Source organism: Rhopilema esculentum, unplaced genomic scaffold (genome assembly GCF_057945365.1).
Source record: "Rhopilema esculentum isolate cy_ngs unplaced genomic scaffold, ASM5794536v1 HiC_scaffold_34, whole genome shotgun sequence".
Lineage (NCBI taxonomy): Eukaryota > Metazoa > Cnidaria > Scyphozoa > Rhizostomeae > Rhizostomatidae > Rhopilema > Rhopilema esculentum.
This window is the reverse complement of record NW_028300845.1, coordinates 670590-690909: the sequence shown is the minus strand read 5'-3', so window position 1 is coordinate 690909 and position 20320 is coordinate 670590. Positions and strand designations below refer to the sequence as shown.

The 20320-nt window shown below is 36.8% G+C and overlaps 1 protein-coding gene across 1 annotated transcript; it reads right to left on the bottom strand.

Moving 5' to 3' along the window:
- Positions 1-4649: 4649 nt before the first annotated feature.
- On the bottom strand, positions 4650-19707 carry LOC135684333 (ras-related protein Rab-6A). Its single transcript, XM_065199859.2, has 7 exons — positions 19526-19707; positions 14749-14807; positions 13815-13868; positions 11609-11714; positions 7841-7952; positions 6262-6355; positions 4650-5074 (listed from the first exon to the last, which is right to left on the bottom strand). The coding sequence occupies exons 1-7, from the start codon at positions 19587-19589 to the stop codon at positions 4937-4939; spliced, it is 627 nt and encodes a 208-aa protein (XP_065055931.1). The 5' UTR covers positions 19590-19707; the 3' UTR covers positions 4650-4936.
- Between the last annotated feature and the right edge of the window lie 613 nt (positions 19708-20320).

Genomic DNA, 20320 nt, shown 5'->3' with positions numbered 1-20320 from the left:
CAGTTGAGTCACACAGAACAAGAAACCAACTCAACACATTCACATTGCAGTGGCGGACTGAGAAATGACTCGAACAGATTTACCTTTAATTTTGGATATTTTAGCGTCGGAAAAAAATAAAAACCTGCAAAGATAAGAAACTTGGGAAATTCCCTGCCTTTACCCTACAACTCCCGAAATTCATTTTCTAGAAAAAAAATGGACCCAAAAATATTATATGGGAGTCTTCCATATAATATTTTTGGGCCCGCGCCATCGGGGGGGGGGCGGCGATGGCCCCTCCACTTTTTTGCGAAGCAAATATTCTTAAAGCTGCAGTAAAAGGGGTAAGAAGCCGTGGCCCCCTCCTTTTTTAGCCTTGGCCCCCCTCCACTTTCAAATTCATGGCACGGGCCTGTGTTACCCTATCTCTAGAATGAGGCCCAGCTACAGGGAAGCTTAAACGTTTTTGATACTGATTCTTGCATCAGAAGTACACTTTGTTTTCGCATAGGTTTTAAATCTCCACAGCCTCCTAGCCGACATTAGTTGCTCAGTTCGCAAACTTGCCAGTTTATTTGAAAATGAAGATTATCGAAAAATGTTTTGAAAATTTCCTTATGACTATGAACTGGGGAGCTTATTGTAAACACACTTTTTGTAATGAAAAACTTTGTAATAATTCTCAGTTTTGACATTGTTACATTTTATATTAATAAAGTACTCAAAGAATGACAGAAAATCGTAACAGATGGCATCAGTGTAGAAGGTAAACTCCAATGCAAATTTGTTGTACATAAGCAGGCATAATTTTTTATAAACAAGTAGTAGCAAAGTAAAACTAGCCAATAACATGACGTAGTGATATTGACAGAACTGGCACTGGAAATTGTTGTTTGATTTGATTTCCAAGCCAGAAAGATTGTCAGACTATTACAGGAAATACTTTACTCGGAAATTTGGCAACATTCCTGGTTCAGTAATCGTTAATCCAGCAATCAAGTCCTAAGCACTGATTTTCTTACAGAACGTGTTTACTTCAAGGAGTCCTAAACATATTTGACATACTGTTTCATCTGAAATTGAAACTTCCTTGTACCCTAATTGAGAGTAAAAATTGAAGGAAATGAAGTGGGAGATTTATAAAACCTATTTATAATTTAGCGAATCTTTAACATTTTTAAGTGGAAATCAAAGACTTGATAGATGATAAAGCATTTTGCAAAAATTGGCTGCTTATTATCGCAAAATACTGTATGGCCTAAAAGATTCGAAAGATCTGCGTCGTGGTGACATACGATGACATATGTCTTGGTGCGTGTTGGTAAAAAGATGAAAGCTTGTGTTTCCCTAGGAAAAAGTTTCTAAATATGATTAATCGGGCTTCTGGTTAAGTCAGAGTACAGTTTCCATCTCTTTTTAAAATTAGAGACTTTTGACCAAATGACCTGAAATATGACCATGAAATTAGTTTGCTAACCAATGCTAATGCTTTGGCTTTGTTCTAGAAGTTCAAAATAGAGACCAAGTTACAGTGGTTTACTTCAAGACATTCTTTCAGGTTATTAGAACCAAACTAAAAAATAGAAAGATAGATTTTTGTGACGTCATCAGTTGAGAGTTCATATCTTACTGGTTCTAGTTTTTTGAGTAATACTGCTTGACAAAGGTGCGAAGACTCATGGGCAAGTTATGCATTATGTCTCATTATGTCATGACATGTATCATCACTGAGATGGGCAATTTCTGCAAATTTCTCATGCCGGCTATTTCTGTAATATCCATTGTTAATGACGTCACGGATCAGGGTTACGTTTTCCTCAAACTTATGAGGTTATGGCCGCAGAGCGAGCACTTGGTAGTGGCGCCGCTGCTCCCCAGTGAATAAGATAGATCCGCAAATCGTCGCGCTACTCCCAATGCAATTACGAAGCGCGATAAGGACACCTTGATGAGCGGGTGGGGCTATGAATCACTGAGCTGGTCAATGTGCTTCGTTACTTTACATTTGTATGATATATTTGAATAAAAAAGCCCAAATGTGTACTTGCCTTTCATAAGCTAAAAGCCTTATCTGTATTGCAGCCGAAATGAACAGGAATCAAACAAAACCCATGCATAGTTCCTTTTAAGCACGTGGGCGTGGCGCTGGGGGGCTGGGGGGCTTCAGCCAAGTTACAAAAAATAAAATGAAAACAAAAAATAAAATAAAAAATAAAGATGAAAAGAATAGTCCGATAAATTCTTTTATTGCTCAATTTCTCAAGGAATAGTCGAGGTCTATAGTAGCTCAAAAAATATTAAAGAATTCAATTTTAAGACTGGAATTAATCAATCGTAATAAAAACATACCTTAAAAACAGTAAAATATTTTAAACGGTTGCAAAAAAATGACTACAAGAAATGTTCTGAAATGTATTTTAAGCTAATCTAAAGGGCACGGTTGCAAAAAATTTTCTTTTACATGTACAATCACTGCCAAAAATCCTTTAAACACCCAACACTTTGCGCTGTGCTTTTCTATTTTTTATTTGTTTTCCCGAATACGTCTACTTCCGTCCCCTTTCCCCCCAAACAATGTTGAAAGTAAAGAAAAATATCAAACAAGCCACAAGAAAAAACATGCTCCATAACCCCTTTCATTTTTCTATAGTAAATCAACATTGTTCCTAGGGAGAGAGGGGGATGGCTGAATTTGCCTTTGAAAACCTACGTTAGTGTTCCAAGACTTTTGGCAATGATTGTACCTATGGCCTCCGATAACCTCGCGGCAGCCTTTCCAATGTATCTCATAACGAGTGCCCCATAAAATCATAGGCATGAATTATCGTGAAGCATTTTAGTTCAAATCTCAAAAGTTAGTTTTTAGTCTAATAATGCTATCAACTCGAGCCCCCCCCCCCCACGTTTAATTTCTTGGCGCCGCCCCTGAAGCAGTGATAAATTCAAAATGGGGTGTTACCTAAGCATGTTAAAACGACTCCTAGATAAATTATTTTTCCTTGACATAGAGATCAATACTGATAGGAAGAAGAAGATCCGCAATTTCATGAATAGGATAGAAAAGTGGTGTTTTAGAGTTTTCAATAAGAGAGGGGATTAGCCTATAAAGTAATGGACCTACTTTCCACTTTCATACGAGACTCCTAGAAATAAAAGGGAATTGGAGTGCTTGAAGTTTTTAATCTCTGTCATGGAGAGTTGATTGATTCTACTGTTTACTACTCAGGGTCAATTTTATCAAAGCCCTGTTCGATTTCCTGTTGTGTGCGATCAAAAGCAGCGGCCAATTTCGGAAAACACAATTTTTTGTAAGAAACAGTGAATTCAAGTTCAGGCTGACTGTTCTAATATTTTTTCGAAAATCTAAGGCTGGATTGTTCTCAATTTGTTCTTAAATCATTAGGGTGTAAGTAGTGCGATTGCTAGCTTTTCGCTCTAAGGAGGTAGGTGTTCAGGCCTCATTTGCCAACAAGGTGAAAGAGACAACCTTCTTAGGGCAAAAAGTTTGAATATTCACCGAAAAAGCATCCACATATGGATAAAAATCCTCGTTTTTGAGATAAGACGTAGTTCAAAATTGCATTTTACAGTAGCTCAGCCTCAGCTTGTTTTTATTTGTTCTCAGCTTTTGGCCAATTTTGAGGCTCGTGTTCTTATAAAATTGTTCTTCAAAAAAAGAGTATAGCAGCTCCAGTGCATCAGAACTCTCTGAAGCCCGTGTCTCAGTTTTTCGTTTTCCAATCATTAGCAAGCTCGTCTCGAGTTATAAGCCACAAGGTCGTCTTTTTAGTCAGAATGTAGGAAAAATCCAGACTCCTTGTTTGGTACCTTTTGGCACATTTACGCACCTCTGTTTCGTATCTTCTTCGTCCAAGTATTCCTACAATATCCATGCTGAGATTTTGGTTGATGTCATGTAATTGTATAATAGATAAAGAGACGACTGTCATTTTATCATGAGGAGCATAATACCAGTTAAAAGTACGCGAGGCTTCATGGAAAGGAAATTATTTACACAGACAAACAAGGATTCTTTATTGAAACAAATGAGGTTTTTTATTCCATATAGCCAAAGATTCCTCAGAGACGGCTTGTTCCTCGGTTCTTGAGAAGGTTTGAATTTGTGAAGATATGAAAGGTTAAAATGAAATTCTGCCTGCACGAAGTTTTAAGGCAGTGAGTCATGATAAAATGGATTGGGTATACCTAAGTGCCAAAATCTGCTGAGTCATGATTTTCATGACTGCGATGCTATTGGTTGACCTGGAACTGATCACATGAACTCACCTCGTACTGATTGACAAAACAATTTTCATCAATAGCAAGTTGTCAACAACGGATGCAAATATCACATGAAACAGCAGCGATCACGCCGAAACAAAATGACCCCCTATAGAGAAGGCCTATTTACCATGACTCAATGCCTTTAAGTGGCTTGAGACATTTGTCAATCAAAACAAGCCAATCATAGACGTGAATGGTATTACGCTCATTGATTGGTCAGTTATGATTGACAGATTGCTTGAGCCATTTCGGTATCTGTCGATTGTCTGTAACAGTCAGATTAAATAATATCATAAATTAACTACGACTAAATTATTTTTTATAAACTATGACTCCTCCGTTCAAACTACAAAACAGGGTAGCATAAATCAACGAGTTTAAAATTAGCATATGAAAATTTTTCTTTCTACATTGGAATTCACAAAAGTCAATTAATTTAGTTTCTACGCAACTTAAAAAAATAATTTCTATAAATTTTTATCAACAACTAACTGTTTTAATCTATCGTTCAGAATTAGATAAGGGTCTTTCCATAGGTCTGACCGCGGATACTGACCTGGGAGGACCAACAACCAGTCAACAGACCCCAATTACGCCCGGAGCCTCCAACAATTCAATCAAGTCGGTCAAGTCAAAACCGGGATATTGTCTCCTTTTTCACTTGAAAACATTAGCAGCTACACCAAGACTCTTCTCTGGCCTCTTGACTTGTTGGGATTGTCTTTGGCTCTATGATCTGTGATTTCGACTGTTCTTGCCGTTTGTCTTCCTTGAGCCCGGGTAGCGATCCAGCGACTTTCCGGAATAACTGCAATGATAATAATTTCCGGAATATCGACGGAAAGGTAAGCTAACATTGGTTTGGATTGTCAAAAACTGGCCTAATGCACTGTAGTACACTTTACTATATTTGTATCTATTCAGATATGAATAAACATGTGTAGTTGCAATGTAAAACTGCTATATCATAGCCTATAGTCTCTGGCACCGCAAAATGTGAAGATAGCAGGGAAAAGCAGTTATATGACGCATGTTTTGTTTATGTTATATTGTATTTAGATATGATCGACGATGCATACATATAAAACTGAAAACTGAAATAAAGGCCTTGAAATTTCTTGGCAAATATTTATCTTATTATTTCGGAAGGGCTAGTTGTTTCGCTTGAAATCTCCTCAAACAAGCCTACTCAGTGAGCTCCAGTTTGAGTTCTTCGTGTCTCGTGGTAGTATCGACATCGTTGTGAATACCATAGCTCATTACGCTGACTCATTACGAGGGCGTCTCCATTGGCTTTTCCAACTCGCAAATCAACCCAAAAGAATCAGGGGTCATAGGGTCATATAACAAGGTTTGAAAAAATATGTAAAGGTAAAAGCTTGGCAAAGCTATGACGTCACAAACCTATTTTTAGCATTTTTGGATTTTGAACATACTGCCGAAAAGAAGCGTAAAAGACAAAATCTGCTCAATAAATCTGTAGCAGATTCAACTGATTTAGAGGATTAGTCGGTATGAGGTCAAAATTGAAAAATACTAAAGATGTATCTATATGACTTCATCAGTTTGTCATTTTATCCCTTCTGCATCGTAGACTTCAAGAAATGGGTATAAAAATTCATGTACTAGCGGGTACACCCTGACAAAAAGTGCAATCCTTGCCACTGCCATTCAGCATCGAAGGAATGAGTTCGACTGGTGTAGCTTACTTCGCGTGGGCGCTATGATGATTCTATCTTCATCTGTGGCGCCAGAGGAATGTTAATGTTAAGGCCGAGAAGAAAGAGACTCCTCAAGTTCTGAATGTGGCAGAATGTAATCATCTGTCTGCTGATAATTAAAATTAAAATTTTGGCAGACAGTGTACAGTCAATTTTACAGAATGAATAAGTGATGGTGACACGTTAAGTTTCTAACAACACGAATAATTACCCACTATTTCAATAGTATCCAAGTTACAGTACGTCATCCGCAACATGCTTTGACCATACATACCTGTTTGACATTGTGTCCGTTTTTGGCACTCGTTTCTATAAACATTACTTCCAGTTCTCGTGCTTTCCGTTCCCCCATTTCTGTCGAAATACGTCTAAAATGAAAGGAAATCAATATATATCAAATACACTCCCTTTTATAAGAAAATTTTTATAAGAACACGAGCCTAAAAAATTACCAAAAGTTAAGAACAAATTAAGAACAAGCTGAGACAGAACTAGTGTAAACGCAATTTTGAACAATGTTTCATCTCAAAAACGAGGAGTTTTTTGCCATCTATGGGTGCTTTTTCGGTGAATTTTCATATTTGTCGGCAAATAAAGAATGTCTCACTTACATTATTGGCAAACGATGCCTGAACACCTCCCTAGAGCGCAATAGCTAGCGATTGCACTGCTCATACCGTGACAATTTAAGAAAAAATTAAGAACAATCTAGCCTCCAATTTTCGAAAAAATTAAGAACCGCCATAACTTCAATTTTAAGCCAGCCTTATTAAGTCGGCCTTAAATTCAATTTACTTGTTCTTAAAAAAAGAAGTGTGTATCGTAAGGAAGTAACACCAATGTAGGAAGGTGGTCAGAAATCCAGAGAAAAAACGAAAAGCTACCATCCTAAGAATACGGTGATGACACTTCATACCCCCTTTCCCAGTTCAACGTAGAAATCTCTGCTACTTAAATACATACGCACCAACTTTGAATGGGGGGAGGGGGTAGAGAATGGACTATATATACATGTTACCGTGCACTTGTTTAGGGGTTGTCTCGACAGCTCTGTCCAAGGTAGGACCACTAGGAGCAACTAATTCGACAAATAGGTATCTTTGAAAGCGGCACGTCCTGCAATTTAAGCCGCTTCGACCAAACTATATATCACTCTAAAGGTCCTAAATTGTAATATTTTATTATGAAAAGCAGCTTGCCTAAGGCACATCGAAGAGCATATCGATTGGAGGAAACATTCCCCACGCCCATTATTATAAAGCTTTCTTTATAAACTTAATCACATAGATCCCTCCTCCCGTTATGTGTTCCAATGATAATATCGACAGTTGATAACATCAATAGTTGAAACCATCATACCGTAAATCCTCGAATTAGCCACTTCGGGGGTTATTTATTTTCAGTATTTTAGGATGGGGGATTATTCGAGGGGGGATTTTACGAGGGGGGGGGGTTATAAAATTATAGTAGACATCAAGAAGATGTTAATAAAATACCTCGTATACTTTAGTAAGAATTTCGTTATTAATTGAATTACTATTTGTAAATAATCAATTACTATTTGTAGTCCTAGGGTGGGGGCTTATTCGGGGTCGGCTTTTTCAAGGGGGGCCAATGCGAGGATTTACGGCATAACATGCCATAGACACCTACAACAATCACAAAATCGCTCTCTACAAAAATTTTCTTGACAAGTTGAAGAGTCTTTGTATTATTAGAAGGGGCACATTTTTGTCTTCCAGTTCACTTTCTGAATATTACGTCTCCTGTCCTATTTCGGTTCTTACGTCCCATCCCAGGATGATAGAACAAAATTAATTTTTCATGATTGACGTAGAGAATTGTCAGTTTACCTCTTTTCAGTGAGATCAGTCTTGTTGCCTACCAGCATAATAACGACCTCAAGACCCCTTTCAGCCCTGACTTCCTCAATCCACCTGTCCGTTTGCTCGAATGAATTTGTGCCTGAAAAGAGCATTAGGTTTAAAACAGGGTCAGTGACTGTGAGGCAGTAGCGAAACAGCAAGCAGACTAGATAGACACTACCCAAGGTTGTGCTTCAACCTCGTTATGATTAAAGATTACCCTTGTGATGCTAAATTAACACAGACGATTAACAAAAAATGGGAGTTTGATGACAACTATAATTAACGTTCAGGTTGGCCACAAGGCCAAAAGTTTGGCATCTCTGAAATTATCAGAAACCACAAGTTATGTTCCTCTCAACGCTCGTAGACATGCAACAGAATGACGTCACTGCATCCATTTAGTTTTTCTACATGCATCGAATTGCAAGGCTGAACCGAGCTTACTGAAGCGACTCCCAGATAACGTAACCCTCGATAAGCAAACTATGACCTTTGCAGCCACTTGACTAGTTAAATCCTGACAGAATTTACTTCTGAAAAGATGTTTCCGGATTAGCAGGTTTATTCAGCAGGTTTACGATCAAGATTACAAACTTCGACGAGTTCGTGACTTGTAGTTACATGTTTTCAATTCTGTGATTCTAGGAAACTCCAAAAGATGCTAGAACAAAGGTAAAATACCTTACCTTTGGACAAAAGGCTAAAGTATATTTCGGCAGGGGAGTACATACTGAAGACACAAAAGAGAGTGTTCGGGATGAATATCCTACTTTGTTTTACGAATGAAAAACCATAATTTGTCTTAACTGGCACTGAACTGTTGCTGGAGGGGGGGGGGGGAGGTTCGGGGAAGGGTGTTTCTCTAATTCACACAGGTCTGGTCCATAAAATAAGTCACTGAGGACAGATAGAGTATTCTCCCACAGTTGTGGTTACAGTTGTAGTTGGTCAGGTATCTAAAATTCTGCTCACTTTAAGACTAAAATTTGGCCGTTCATATTTATCCCATACGCTACACGCGTTTTTTAAGCTTGGGAATCAGTATTAATTTTCTTAATTTTTTGGGCAGATGATTGGAAGTCTCCTTCCTGGCAACAGCAGAACATGAACTTCTAGCTTGAAATAAAAACGATGCTGAAAATCTTTATTCAATTATCATAGAGATATGCACGATACTAGATAACGCTTGCAAATCCATTTGCACTGAGACCAATACGCTGGGTTAAATTGTCTTTCCAGTCCACCAAAGAAAACAGAACTAGGCTCAATCGCTGGCCTTGAAGAACACCACGCCAGCTCAATAAGATGTTTTGCTATGAATGATTCGAATGGGAAGAATGTGACAACATATTTCCTGTGGGCGTTGATAAGAATTATTGAAAATTTGCGTCATCTAACCAAGAATCGTTATAACATGTCTGGAATGTGGGACTGTAGCCCTCTTCAGTATCGAGAAGTCATTTTCTACAGCATCAATAAACGGGTTGATAAGAAAAAGAAAGTGATATTTGTGCCCATTGACAACTGACACTATTCTCCTTGACGCTCCATCTCAAGCGTGATAGATAGAATTTTGAAACTGGATATAGGCCCATTGGTGTATATATCCTTATATGACAACTCCAATTAACGGTCTCGTTCGGCACGTTTTACAAAATTTACTCCTGTTTAATCTTCGTTTAGAATTTAGCATCTAAAATTTAGTTCAAGGTAAAGTTTGAAATTTGCACAAAAAGACTGAAAACAAAAATAATTCGGGGAATAATTTTACACCCCTGACCCAGGGCCGGCGAAACCAGGGGGCCGGGGGGGGGGCATGGCCCCCCACTTTTCTGTAGAGCTGAAGAATAATTTTAGGCAAAAGTGGAAATAAATGTAGTATGATTCTGTAAGTAACTTTGCCTAGTATTCTCTTTAATGTGTCCTTAGCTTTATCTTGGTTGCTATGTCTTTACCATAGAAGACATACATAAAAATGAATATGGGAATTAGATCGAAGAAATCGGTCATTGTCTAAGTTTTACAACGAATAAGAGCTTGGCTTAGCAAATAGATCGAGGAACCTAGTCCAGAATAACTTGGTGCCGGCACAAATTGACGGAGTTTCGTTTTTTCCATTGCCTAAACTTGGCACACAAGGTCTATTTGTAAACGAAAACTTTCTCAGAAACATTTCAAAAAGAGAGAAATCAGCAGTTGTAGGAAAAGAAACAGCTGGAAAGAACTTTTTTGAGGATATGAGAAATAAGGTAACGGCAGATTTGTTCTTAAAAAGTATCATCAAGAAAACTTCAGAGTTTGATCGTTTGGATAATCCATTCCTACTAAGAAAGAGAAAACATCGACGCAATTATAAATTCTATTTAAACTCATTTTGGCAAGCCCAGTTTGAAGGTTTTCAAATTTTTGTTAAAGCACTGCACATCCGAAAAAGTTAAGATCAGATGTTACAAAGTTATATCTTAACTGTATAAAATTGCTTAACTTCTTATTTTTAGTTGATAGTTGTTCTGTTGATATTTCAACGTTAATGTTTTTTATTAATCCGTGTTTCATTTATTTTTGTCCCCCATCTTATTTCGGGTACTTTGAAAATCTAAAAAAGGTTTCATTACGAGCTATATGATAGGGGTTATTCGAAAACTTTGCTAAACTTTTCTATTTCAAGTCAACATCACAATAGACGCGACTATGCGACACTTTCAGTCAAAATTCATTTTAGATACAGTTTCTGGCCATCCCTAAGACACCATAATTCTAAAATTATTCTTGCCGCCAACCATGGTTGGCGGCCTTTCCTAAGCCCTTTCAAGACTTTGATATTTTGGCCCCTCCACTTTCAAATACGTTTCGCCGGCCCTGTGACCACTTCTAAAGAACTTGTTTTCTTACTATAGAAAGCATCACGAGAGCTTGAAATTTTATCTAGAATGAATTATAGGTGCTAAATCTGAAACTGAGTTCAACGTCTGTGTGTTAGGAATAGAAAAAAATTTGCTAGTTTCAAAACGAGGCTGCTTTCTTGAAGTGGTGGTTTAACTTTCCCGTGCAGGGAACATACATTTGTCAGCTTAACCTCACTTATTAAATGCGTATCTTGGAGTGATTTGATGTTTACGTTCTTATACTATTGGTTTTTTATAATTGCTCTTCAAAATTGCCTGGCACTTCATAATTCTATATCTTCTGTGTTTTCGGATTCACCCAATTTTTGTCGCAATTGTGTTGAATTTCTTACATCTACATAACAAAATAGAAGCTGTTCTTCATTTGAAAAAGAAACGTTTTGGAAATTAGTGTGAGCGAAAGTTTGGAGAAGGGGTGCTCTACACAGACTGGTAAACTATTATGGCGGTTTGTCATCATCATCTATGATGCCACAACCTTAATATTATACGTCAGCGAAAAAGTGAGGGGGGCTAAAGCCTCCCAGCTCCCATCCCACACCGGCCCCGGCGTGGTACTTGTTATATGACCAAATGGTAAGTGACCAAAATACCACTTTTCAGCCTACATGTTCTTATGGAAGCAGGTCAAAATACGTGCTGGATTTTTCTGTATACATATGACTTTGCGTCCATTCTTATTCAGTCTGCTGAAAACTAAGGCAGTAGTCTGGTGGTCTGCGTACGAATTACACCACACAGAAAACCGCAAACGAAACAGTATCAAAAGTTAATTTCCATTAATAAAGAAAACAAAGAAAATTGAACGCAAAGGAAGTGCGCCTGTTTGGTATAAGGATCTACTTACTGGAAATATCGTAAACAACTATAGCAGCGGATGAATCTCTTATGTAGCTCGGAATTAGACTTCGGAATCTTTCTTGCCCGGCCGTGTCCCAAATCTGTAACCGAACCTAAAACAAAATTCATCGGCTGTCAATTTGTGAGAAATTAATCAGCAATGACCCCTCTGAAGCAGTGGTGGCGCCAGAAATCTTCCGACAGAGGGGCTAAAATGACTAAAATAAGCAGTTTTCGTACGTTATTTTGTCAAATTTGCTCCGACAATAACCTAAAATTTCCTCCGATGGGGGGGGGGGGGGGCTAGATGCTTCCGACGGAGGGGCTGTAGCCCCCCTAGCCCTCCTGGCGCCACCACTGCTCTGAAGAGAGCAGCCCTGTTCCACAAACTGGTGATTCTATAAGGATTTCGAAGGGATAACATACCAGCCATTCGTCCTTCTGATGTCTCACAAATCTTTTCAAGTGCTAGATTCTTAGCCTGAGGTGCTGACCCAGGTCAGACAAGGTAAGGGCCCTATGAACTGAAAGCTTTGTCGTGAATTGATTGTTTGGTCAAATAAATTTGAAAAAATAAGCAAAATCGATAAAAAGAAGGAAATAGAAAAAAATGTAATTATTTTCGTTTTTACAGGGTAGATTCTGAAAATGACAGTGACAAGCAAACATTATTTTCTCTCGTATAACAAAACTCGTTTTCAAATATCCTTTTTTTGTCACAATTTCTTTACAAAATATTGTCTAAAGTACTTGGTTAATTTTTTTGCAGAGACTTATCGAAAGAATGTTTCAAAAATCAAATAATTAAGAACAATCTTCGTGGGTTTTTTGCCATACCAAATGGTTACTTTACGATCAACTTATTACCAACCCACACTAACTAACACAAAGTAATACTAAGACCGCCCTATTCCTTACTGAGCCACAATGTTCTTGTAAACCTTAAATTTGATTCTCTAATAATTACTAGACGAAACAATGGAGAAGTTATCTTAGGGAATGAAAAAGTAGAAAACACATTCAAAGGTTTAAGAACTTTGAAAAAAAACTTAGATATACTTTTGCTTAAGTTTTAGTCTAGCTATAATTCTTTACTTTTAGCCTCGCTATAGCCTCGAAGCCTTATAAACTAATGAAATAAATGAAAAAATTAAAGGATCAAACTCGAGGTGTAGCATGAAAGGTAAGAATTTTCTGCTTTCAAGTGTTTTGCTGTTGTCAGCACTTTTTTACAACATGGGACTCAAATTATAAAGTCTTAACAATTTCGACATCAGGTGGGGTTATAAGACAGTACTTAATTTGTTTACACAAAGAGATCAGTATAAGATTTAACTGCGAATGGGGGGCGTGGGGCAGCAATCAAAATGACCTTACAGTGAAAACAGTTTGATCTCCAAAGATAGGGCCACCCACAGTTTTTATGAACATTGGAACAAATCATTTTTTTATTAGTTTGTAGTTGGTAATTGGCCCACCCAGATATGGTCAAATTCGAATACAGAATTATCGAAATTTCTGTCTCCCCTAAAGTAACATGCCGAGTATTATGCAACGGGGGTATTCGTTAAAACATTTCTGAAAATATCATTTAAACACAAACCAATCTCATTTGTTGTCGTTTTACCACCTTTAATTTATGGGTCCTGAACAACTTCAGCGTCTCGGTTATAGAAAAAATCCAAAATTTTAAAGAGCATTGTCTTGATGCGGCAGAAAATTAACTTTTTAGAAAGGGGTACGTTGAATTTCTGTTTCTCAGCTCAAAATACGAAATTCTGGGAATTTTCCGAGTCATATTATTTCATAAGTGTTTCCTTGATGTGCAGGAGTTGAAAAAATTGAGATTTATATTTTTCCGTTTCCCAGGTCAAAAATAAGGATTTTCTAGGAATTTTCCGAGCCATATTGAATGGGGGAAGGGTCTGTAAAGCTGGGTTTTACTGGTGTGCTGGGGGTGTCACTCGAGAAAATTGGCAACAGTAAAAGTAGTAATTCTTTAAAAAAATACACGAATGCTGCGTTTCCAATAGTTAAAGAATACCGACCAAAATTAAAGAGACAAGGAAATTAAGAAGTAGGATTCTTAGGTTCTTGACAAAGTTAGAGTACAATTTCGAAGCAATATAGGGCACATACTTAAAAATGAAGCCTTAAAAATGAATTTTAAATTATACTCGCTGCCTTCAAAAGGAATTTTACATAATACTTACTGTTCTATCCTCTAGGTACATTGTTTTTGACAAAAAGTCGATCCCAATTGTAGCCTATGAGACAAAAAAACCCTAAAGTGAATATGGCCTAGGCAACAGAAACGAGATCTTTTAGTCGGTAAAATACATAAGCAAGAGCAATAAAAAGTCATAGAAAGCTGGCCCACCCAACAATATTATCCAGTTTTAATCTTTCCTTTTAGTTCAATTTAAATTGTCTTAATTCTCTAACAAGAGGTCAAATCAAAATCAAATTTACTTTTAATTTGATTCTTATTTTAGCCAATAAAGACATAAATTCTGGAAACAATCCTTGTAATATTTTGGCAACAAAAGTGACCGTTCTGAATAACCATTGTTACCAATGAAACTAGAAACAAGCCTTTCTCATTGATAAGTGATATCGGTTTCGGAGTAAGTGTATTTGTATTTGTTGCTACCTAGCATCCGAAGGTAGTTTTCAGGACACTGAGAAGCTATGCGAATCGAGCAGTGTCCTGGTCCTTCCTCTCGATGTGACCACACCTCGTGATTCCTACGCCTGGAATTACAGAGAGCTGGCGACTCTCCCCACTCTGGGTGAAAGTTTGGTCATGCCAGAGACTCGAACCACGGACCCTTGGGTCTGTAGTCAGCGCCTCTAACAACTGAGCCTTCCTCGCACCTAAGTAAGTGTCTTGGAAGCAAACACAGAGTAGCCTGTATTCCAGACCCCTAACTTGAAAGTTATGGGGCCTGGACACAGGCTAAGGCAGAGACAATGCTTTATTCGCGATAAACATAACAGAGAAACGATAAAATCTGGATCCAAAACCTGATAGCGAATTTGATTTTGGCAATTCATTTTATACATCAGTGAGATCGCCAATAAGTTGAACAAATTTAAAGATAATATTATGAAACCAACGTATAAGCGATGATATTAATAAATTACCTGGTAGGTGCTATCAAAACTGTCATACATAAACCTTGTGATGAGTGACGTTTTGCCAACTATAATAGAAATCAAATAATCACATCAGCATCATCATACAATCATATTATGGGATAAAATTGTTTATTCAAAATTTGCAAAAAATGACGGCTGCATTATAAGATTATTAGGTTATATTGCCGTTCTAAAACGAATTTTTGAAAATAAAATGCTATTACCAAGCAAATTATTTTAAACCCTGAGCTTCAATGTGCTGCAAGGATCAAAATTTGGGACTTTGATATCAAGAACAATTAATGATGGAATTTGTTTCTCTTGTCCTCGCTATGTTTCTATGTGTTTGTGAAGCTGAGAGAACGAAGCCATGTCAAAATGGAATAAAGGCATTTTAAGAAATTCTATAAACTTTTTAGTGTTTCAAATAAAATTCCACGTTTTTAACCCTTTCAACTATTTACAGGATTCACTGAAGGAAATATCTGGTTTTGAATCTGTGTCTCATTATTCATGAAGCAATACATTTCTAAGTTAGGTTTTCAAATTTCAATCCTTTGAGAATACTATTAGGCCTTTCTTGACCAGTTACACACAATAAGTTACGTCATACATTTGAAACATAGCTAGAAAAATAGTTCTGACCTACTGACTCATCCAGTTCATTCAGACTTGTCAAAAAGAAAACATAAAGGAAACTGACTTCCAAAACTAAAGCTAGCCTAACCTTATGTCAATATTTATGTCTTTAACAACAACAAGGCATTGCTGTTAGGAGAGTTAACAGAGTACTTCTTCCCAAGAATTAGGATTCTTGAATCACAGTTGCTGTCTGAAAATGCTTTTGCTTAAACCAACTTTTAGAATGTACTGATGATATGATTTAGAATAATTAATTTTGAACAATATATATATATTTGTCAAATGCCCTACTTTGTCAAATTTCTGGAAAACTAGACATACAAGAAACTTCAAGCGATTCAAATTTCTTAATCCTCATCAGATATTACATTACAATGTAAAAAGCCGCTAAATTTAGGAACATAAGCAAAAACATGGCTATAAAAATAATAACAAATACAAATTTTCTAGCTTTATAAAAAAATGCTATGCATTGCTATGTAGTTTTAAGAGTAGCTTGAGTAAATTCAATAATTTCATGAAACCGTAACACTTTTGATTATTCAATAAACTTTATTTGACACTAAACAGTTTGATCTTGTAATTTTCTTTCTAAATTTCTTTGCTATGCAAATGTGAATCTAAAAAATTGAATTTGTTTGGAGATCTCTAAAAAATTTCCAAAGTCCTGCGTGTTTGCCGTTTTTTGGCTATACAACTCTTTGTAGATTATGCTATTATTTGTAGGAAAATTGTAAGAATCCCATGCTTTTATAGCTCTGATTCAAAAGTTGTGACAAAGTGTTTTTTTTCAACTTTTAACGACATTATTGGGATACAAAGGCCTAGATTATTTTAAAAAAAGACTGCTCATATCTGAACAAGGTTCCGTTGCAAACCCGAATAGCCCAATGCCATAGTTCCTTCATCAAATTTTGTCTTAATACTTTCTTAAAGTAAGTGTAGCTTAATCAAATGATAGAAACCTATTGTGTTGTTTGCTACCTAGCTTCTGAAGCTAGATTCAGGACTCTGAAACCTCACTTTGGGAGAAAGTTTGGTCATTCTGGGACTGGAACCATGGACCCTTGGGTGTGTAGTCAGTGACCCTTACCACTGAGCCATCCTTGCAACATAAATCCTAACAACTTAATACAAAAACTCTGACAACTGAAAATCTATTCAAGTGAGAGGACACATTTGCTCCTTACTAGCAACTTTTAAACAAAAAATAATAGAAATTTCAATCCATCTAGAGTGCACAATTGAGTTGAATGCACACTTGCCAACCTGAGATTTTGTTATGATAATATAGTTAGCAAATAAATTTAGTACCAGAATGAAAATATCATAATAGTTTGATTGTTAAAAACACAATGTTTTGATTTTGTTGTTGTTCTCCTGAGAAATCATTGAAAAGGAACATTTTCTGCAACAAGGCTTGGCATATAGATGAGGGAGGGAGAAATTTTATGCTTGCCTTTATGTAAGCCTTTTGTCAATTGCCCTTCAAATTGAGCTTATTTTCAGTCCTGATTTTCAAGGAAACAAAATGGTGCCCTGTCAATAAATTCAAATTCATCCACAATCATGGACTGGAAAAAGACCAAAGGGAAATAAACCTTTAGAGGCCCAAAAATTTTGTGCATTTGGTACACTTTGCCATTGGAGGTCTGCAGTATAATAAGACATGAATTAAAAGAATGCATCAAAAACTCACTCTGCAGCAATGGATATTTATGTTAAGATGTGAATTACTTTAGTTAAAAGTCCTACATATTTTTGTATCATTTATCACTTAGCATCATCGATCATGGCAATTTTAGGGGGGGGGGGGGAGTTTACAGTTGGTTGGAAGATGCAATGGTAACATTGTCCTGAGGTCTGGTTAAGGCTGCCACCATTTGGTGGCAAGGAAAATTTCGACAATTTGACATTCTAAGGATGACTGGAAAATGGATCTAGTGTATAAACGACATTTGTACCTTGGTTGGTTTAGAACCAAAAAAAACCTCAGACAATATTTAAGAACCTGCTATTGTGATTATGCTACATAAATTTTGCTAGAATTGGACAGCGTTTGAAAGGTCTTGCAAAGTTTTGAATGATATATTTAGTGCAATGTGTTTATATCAGTACAACAGTAAGATATCAACAGAAAAAAAATTAAGCTTCATAAAGTTGAGGTATTATTTTGCAAAATCAAATCCTAAAAAGATTCTCTAATCCAACCTTTTTTAAGTCAATCTAATCAGCCATCTCTTTTAAGTAAACCCAACCTTACTCATTCCCACCTTAACCATCTAGATCCTCTCTTACATAATTGAGGGACCCTATGTCTTCCTTACCTTTCTCCCAAATCTCCCAAACCCTCTCCCTTCCATAGCAACGCCTAACCCTAACCAGCTTGTCCCATCAATCTTGATGCTTCCATATACAGACCTTGTAGGAAAATGTATTAAGGGGCTCTATTTCACACCTCTGCATTAAATTTCCATTTGCAAAAACTTGCATTTTTTTCTTAATGAAAATGAGTCAAACGATAGAGTCCAAATGGAAACCATGTATTTTAAAATATCATCACAATTTCAAAAGATTTAACTCTTAAAACTGATTTTATAAGTTTGTATTTACGATGCATAGAAAGTAGCTTTTGTATTTAAAAATGTTATATTCTTGTAGACATGGCCTTATGAGAAACCAGATATAAATTCTAGTCATCAAAAGATTAGTGGTATAAACTCTTGTGTAAATCTTAAAAACCAAAATATTTCCACCATTTGAGAGGATTGTTTATACTATACCAACATTATTTTCAAGCAATATTTTGCTTCTGTGCAATATCATTTTACATTTTCAGACTCTCATTAAATTGCTCTCCATGTCCATATTTAGGTGCACTTTAGGTGTTCCCACTCATTTGACACTGCATATACATAACAACACAATGAGTAGCCTATGTAGATGGCTATATTTCTAACCACATCAAGCCAGTTCCATCAATCTTGATGCTTCCATCAACATAACAACACTGCAATGAGTACCCTATGTAGATGGCTATATTTCTAACCTTGTCCAGCCCATTTCTTAAATTTTGATGCTTCCATATACCTAACAACACTGCAATAAGCACCCCATGTCAATGGCTATATTTGGTAAACTAGTTCATTTTCATATTAGTTAGTTTTTTCTGTTAGCAGCTGTGATCCTTGATAATGGAATGTTAAGAATGCCCACGGCCATACCAAATTATATCCTTTCAATCCCTTCAGGGTTTCTGGCTGATGACCTGCTTATCTATATAAACCCTCACATCTTTCTATATCCTAGACTCAAGCTTTTTCCGCTACGGACTTGGTCCTGTTGAAACAGCACTTTTTATGAAGGGCCCATGTATTATTAAGACTATAATAAAGTCATCCTTTGACAAGGGCCTATCATGTAATTTCCCAGTATCCTGGTGGGCCAGTCTGCAACTGTTCATCCAAAATAAAATGAGAATCTGAAAACCTTTTATTTCTATTTCTTTTATTGCAATGGATTAAAAAACGCTGGATAAAGGTAGATCAGATTTCCTAAGGAAAGTTAACTAGGTACAAATCACTAAAACGAGGCAAAAGAGGCGTGGTCCCCCTGGCCGCGCCCATTACCCTCCCATTCTATAATAGCTGGCGCCGCCACTGTTTGGCGTTTTAAATTCGTGCCAGAAGGTGTGTCAATCTCGACAGGCTTTTCCGGTCTGCAAACTTCTGAAAAAATCGACATTTATTGCGAAGTGCATTGGGATTCCATGGTATAACATAGGCCCACCCATCCTTCTCGTTTAGATTCACCTGTTGTTGTTTTTCCTGCACCTAAAGCTGTGATGTACAACCGTCACTATGGTCTGAGGAATCGCATATTATAGTTGGCCTAAATTTCGATATCTTGTTACTGTACCTATTTTAAATTTATTGTTATCTGGTTACTGAACCTCTTTTAAATTTTGAACATGTATTAAAAGTAACAATTACGTCTTCAATTAACTTCAACGCAAATAATTGTCACAGGTGTATATTATAAGCTGGGTGTGTACCTATCATGTATTGGCATCTATATCAAAAACAGACTAATAAAAAAATTTTCAGATGGTCCGATCCGACGTGAAAAAGATTAAACTTACCACTTTGCTCGCCAAGAAAAACAAGCTTGAATTTTCGCAAAGGATTTTCAAAGTCCGCTGCCATTATAGAATTAATTTCAGGTGTATTAACGGTTGCAGTTTTGCAAAAACTTTACGCCTGCAAATGTGGACCCTTCGGCGTTCAGCGATGTTGCTTCACGCGGCATTATAACTTCGTTTTGAATAAGAGGCTAAGATTTATAACTATTTTCTTGCCCTGCTGTCTAGTTTCCATACTGCTCGACCTGATGACGTAATTAGTTTATCCTAAACCTAACCCTAAACCTAAACCTAACCCTAACCCTTAGCCTAACCCTTTACTTGAAATAATTAATCATACTAATTTATGACTATTAACCATGCTTATTTACGACTATCAGGTCGAGCAGTATGGAAACTAGACAATTCCTTCTTCCACCTCCTAGGCTCCCATAGGGGGGATGTTTTTGCTATGTCAAAGATTGAAATAAAAGAAAATTTCATATATGCTTATATAAACATTGATAATTACCTGTATTTTCATGTAGATAAATCTACATGATACGTAAACGATACGTAAGGAGGAAAAACCGAAACAAATACAAAAAGTCGTCCATAGCCAATTTAAAGGGCAATTAGCTGCGAGGGCAAATTTGGTTTATTCGAAGAAGAGGATAAAAGCCTATTGTTTAAAACAATGGAAAGTCACTGGGGCTGAAGGGGTGATTGCCCCCTAGTTAGTATGTTAAAAGGCCTTGAAGTCGCCATGATCCATTGCAACTGAAACAGTTCTTAAACAAAGATGCTGAAGTGAAT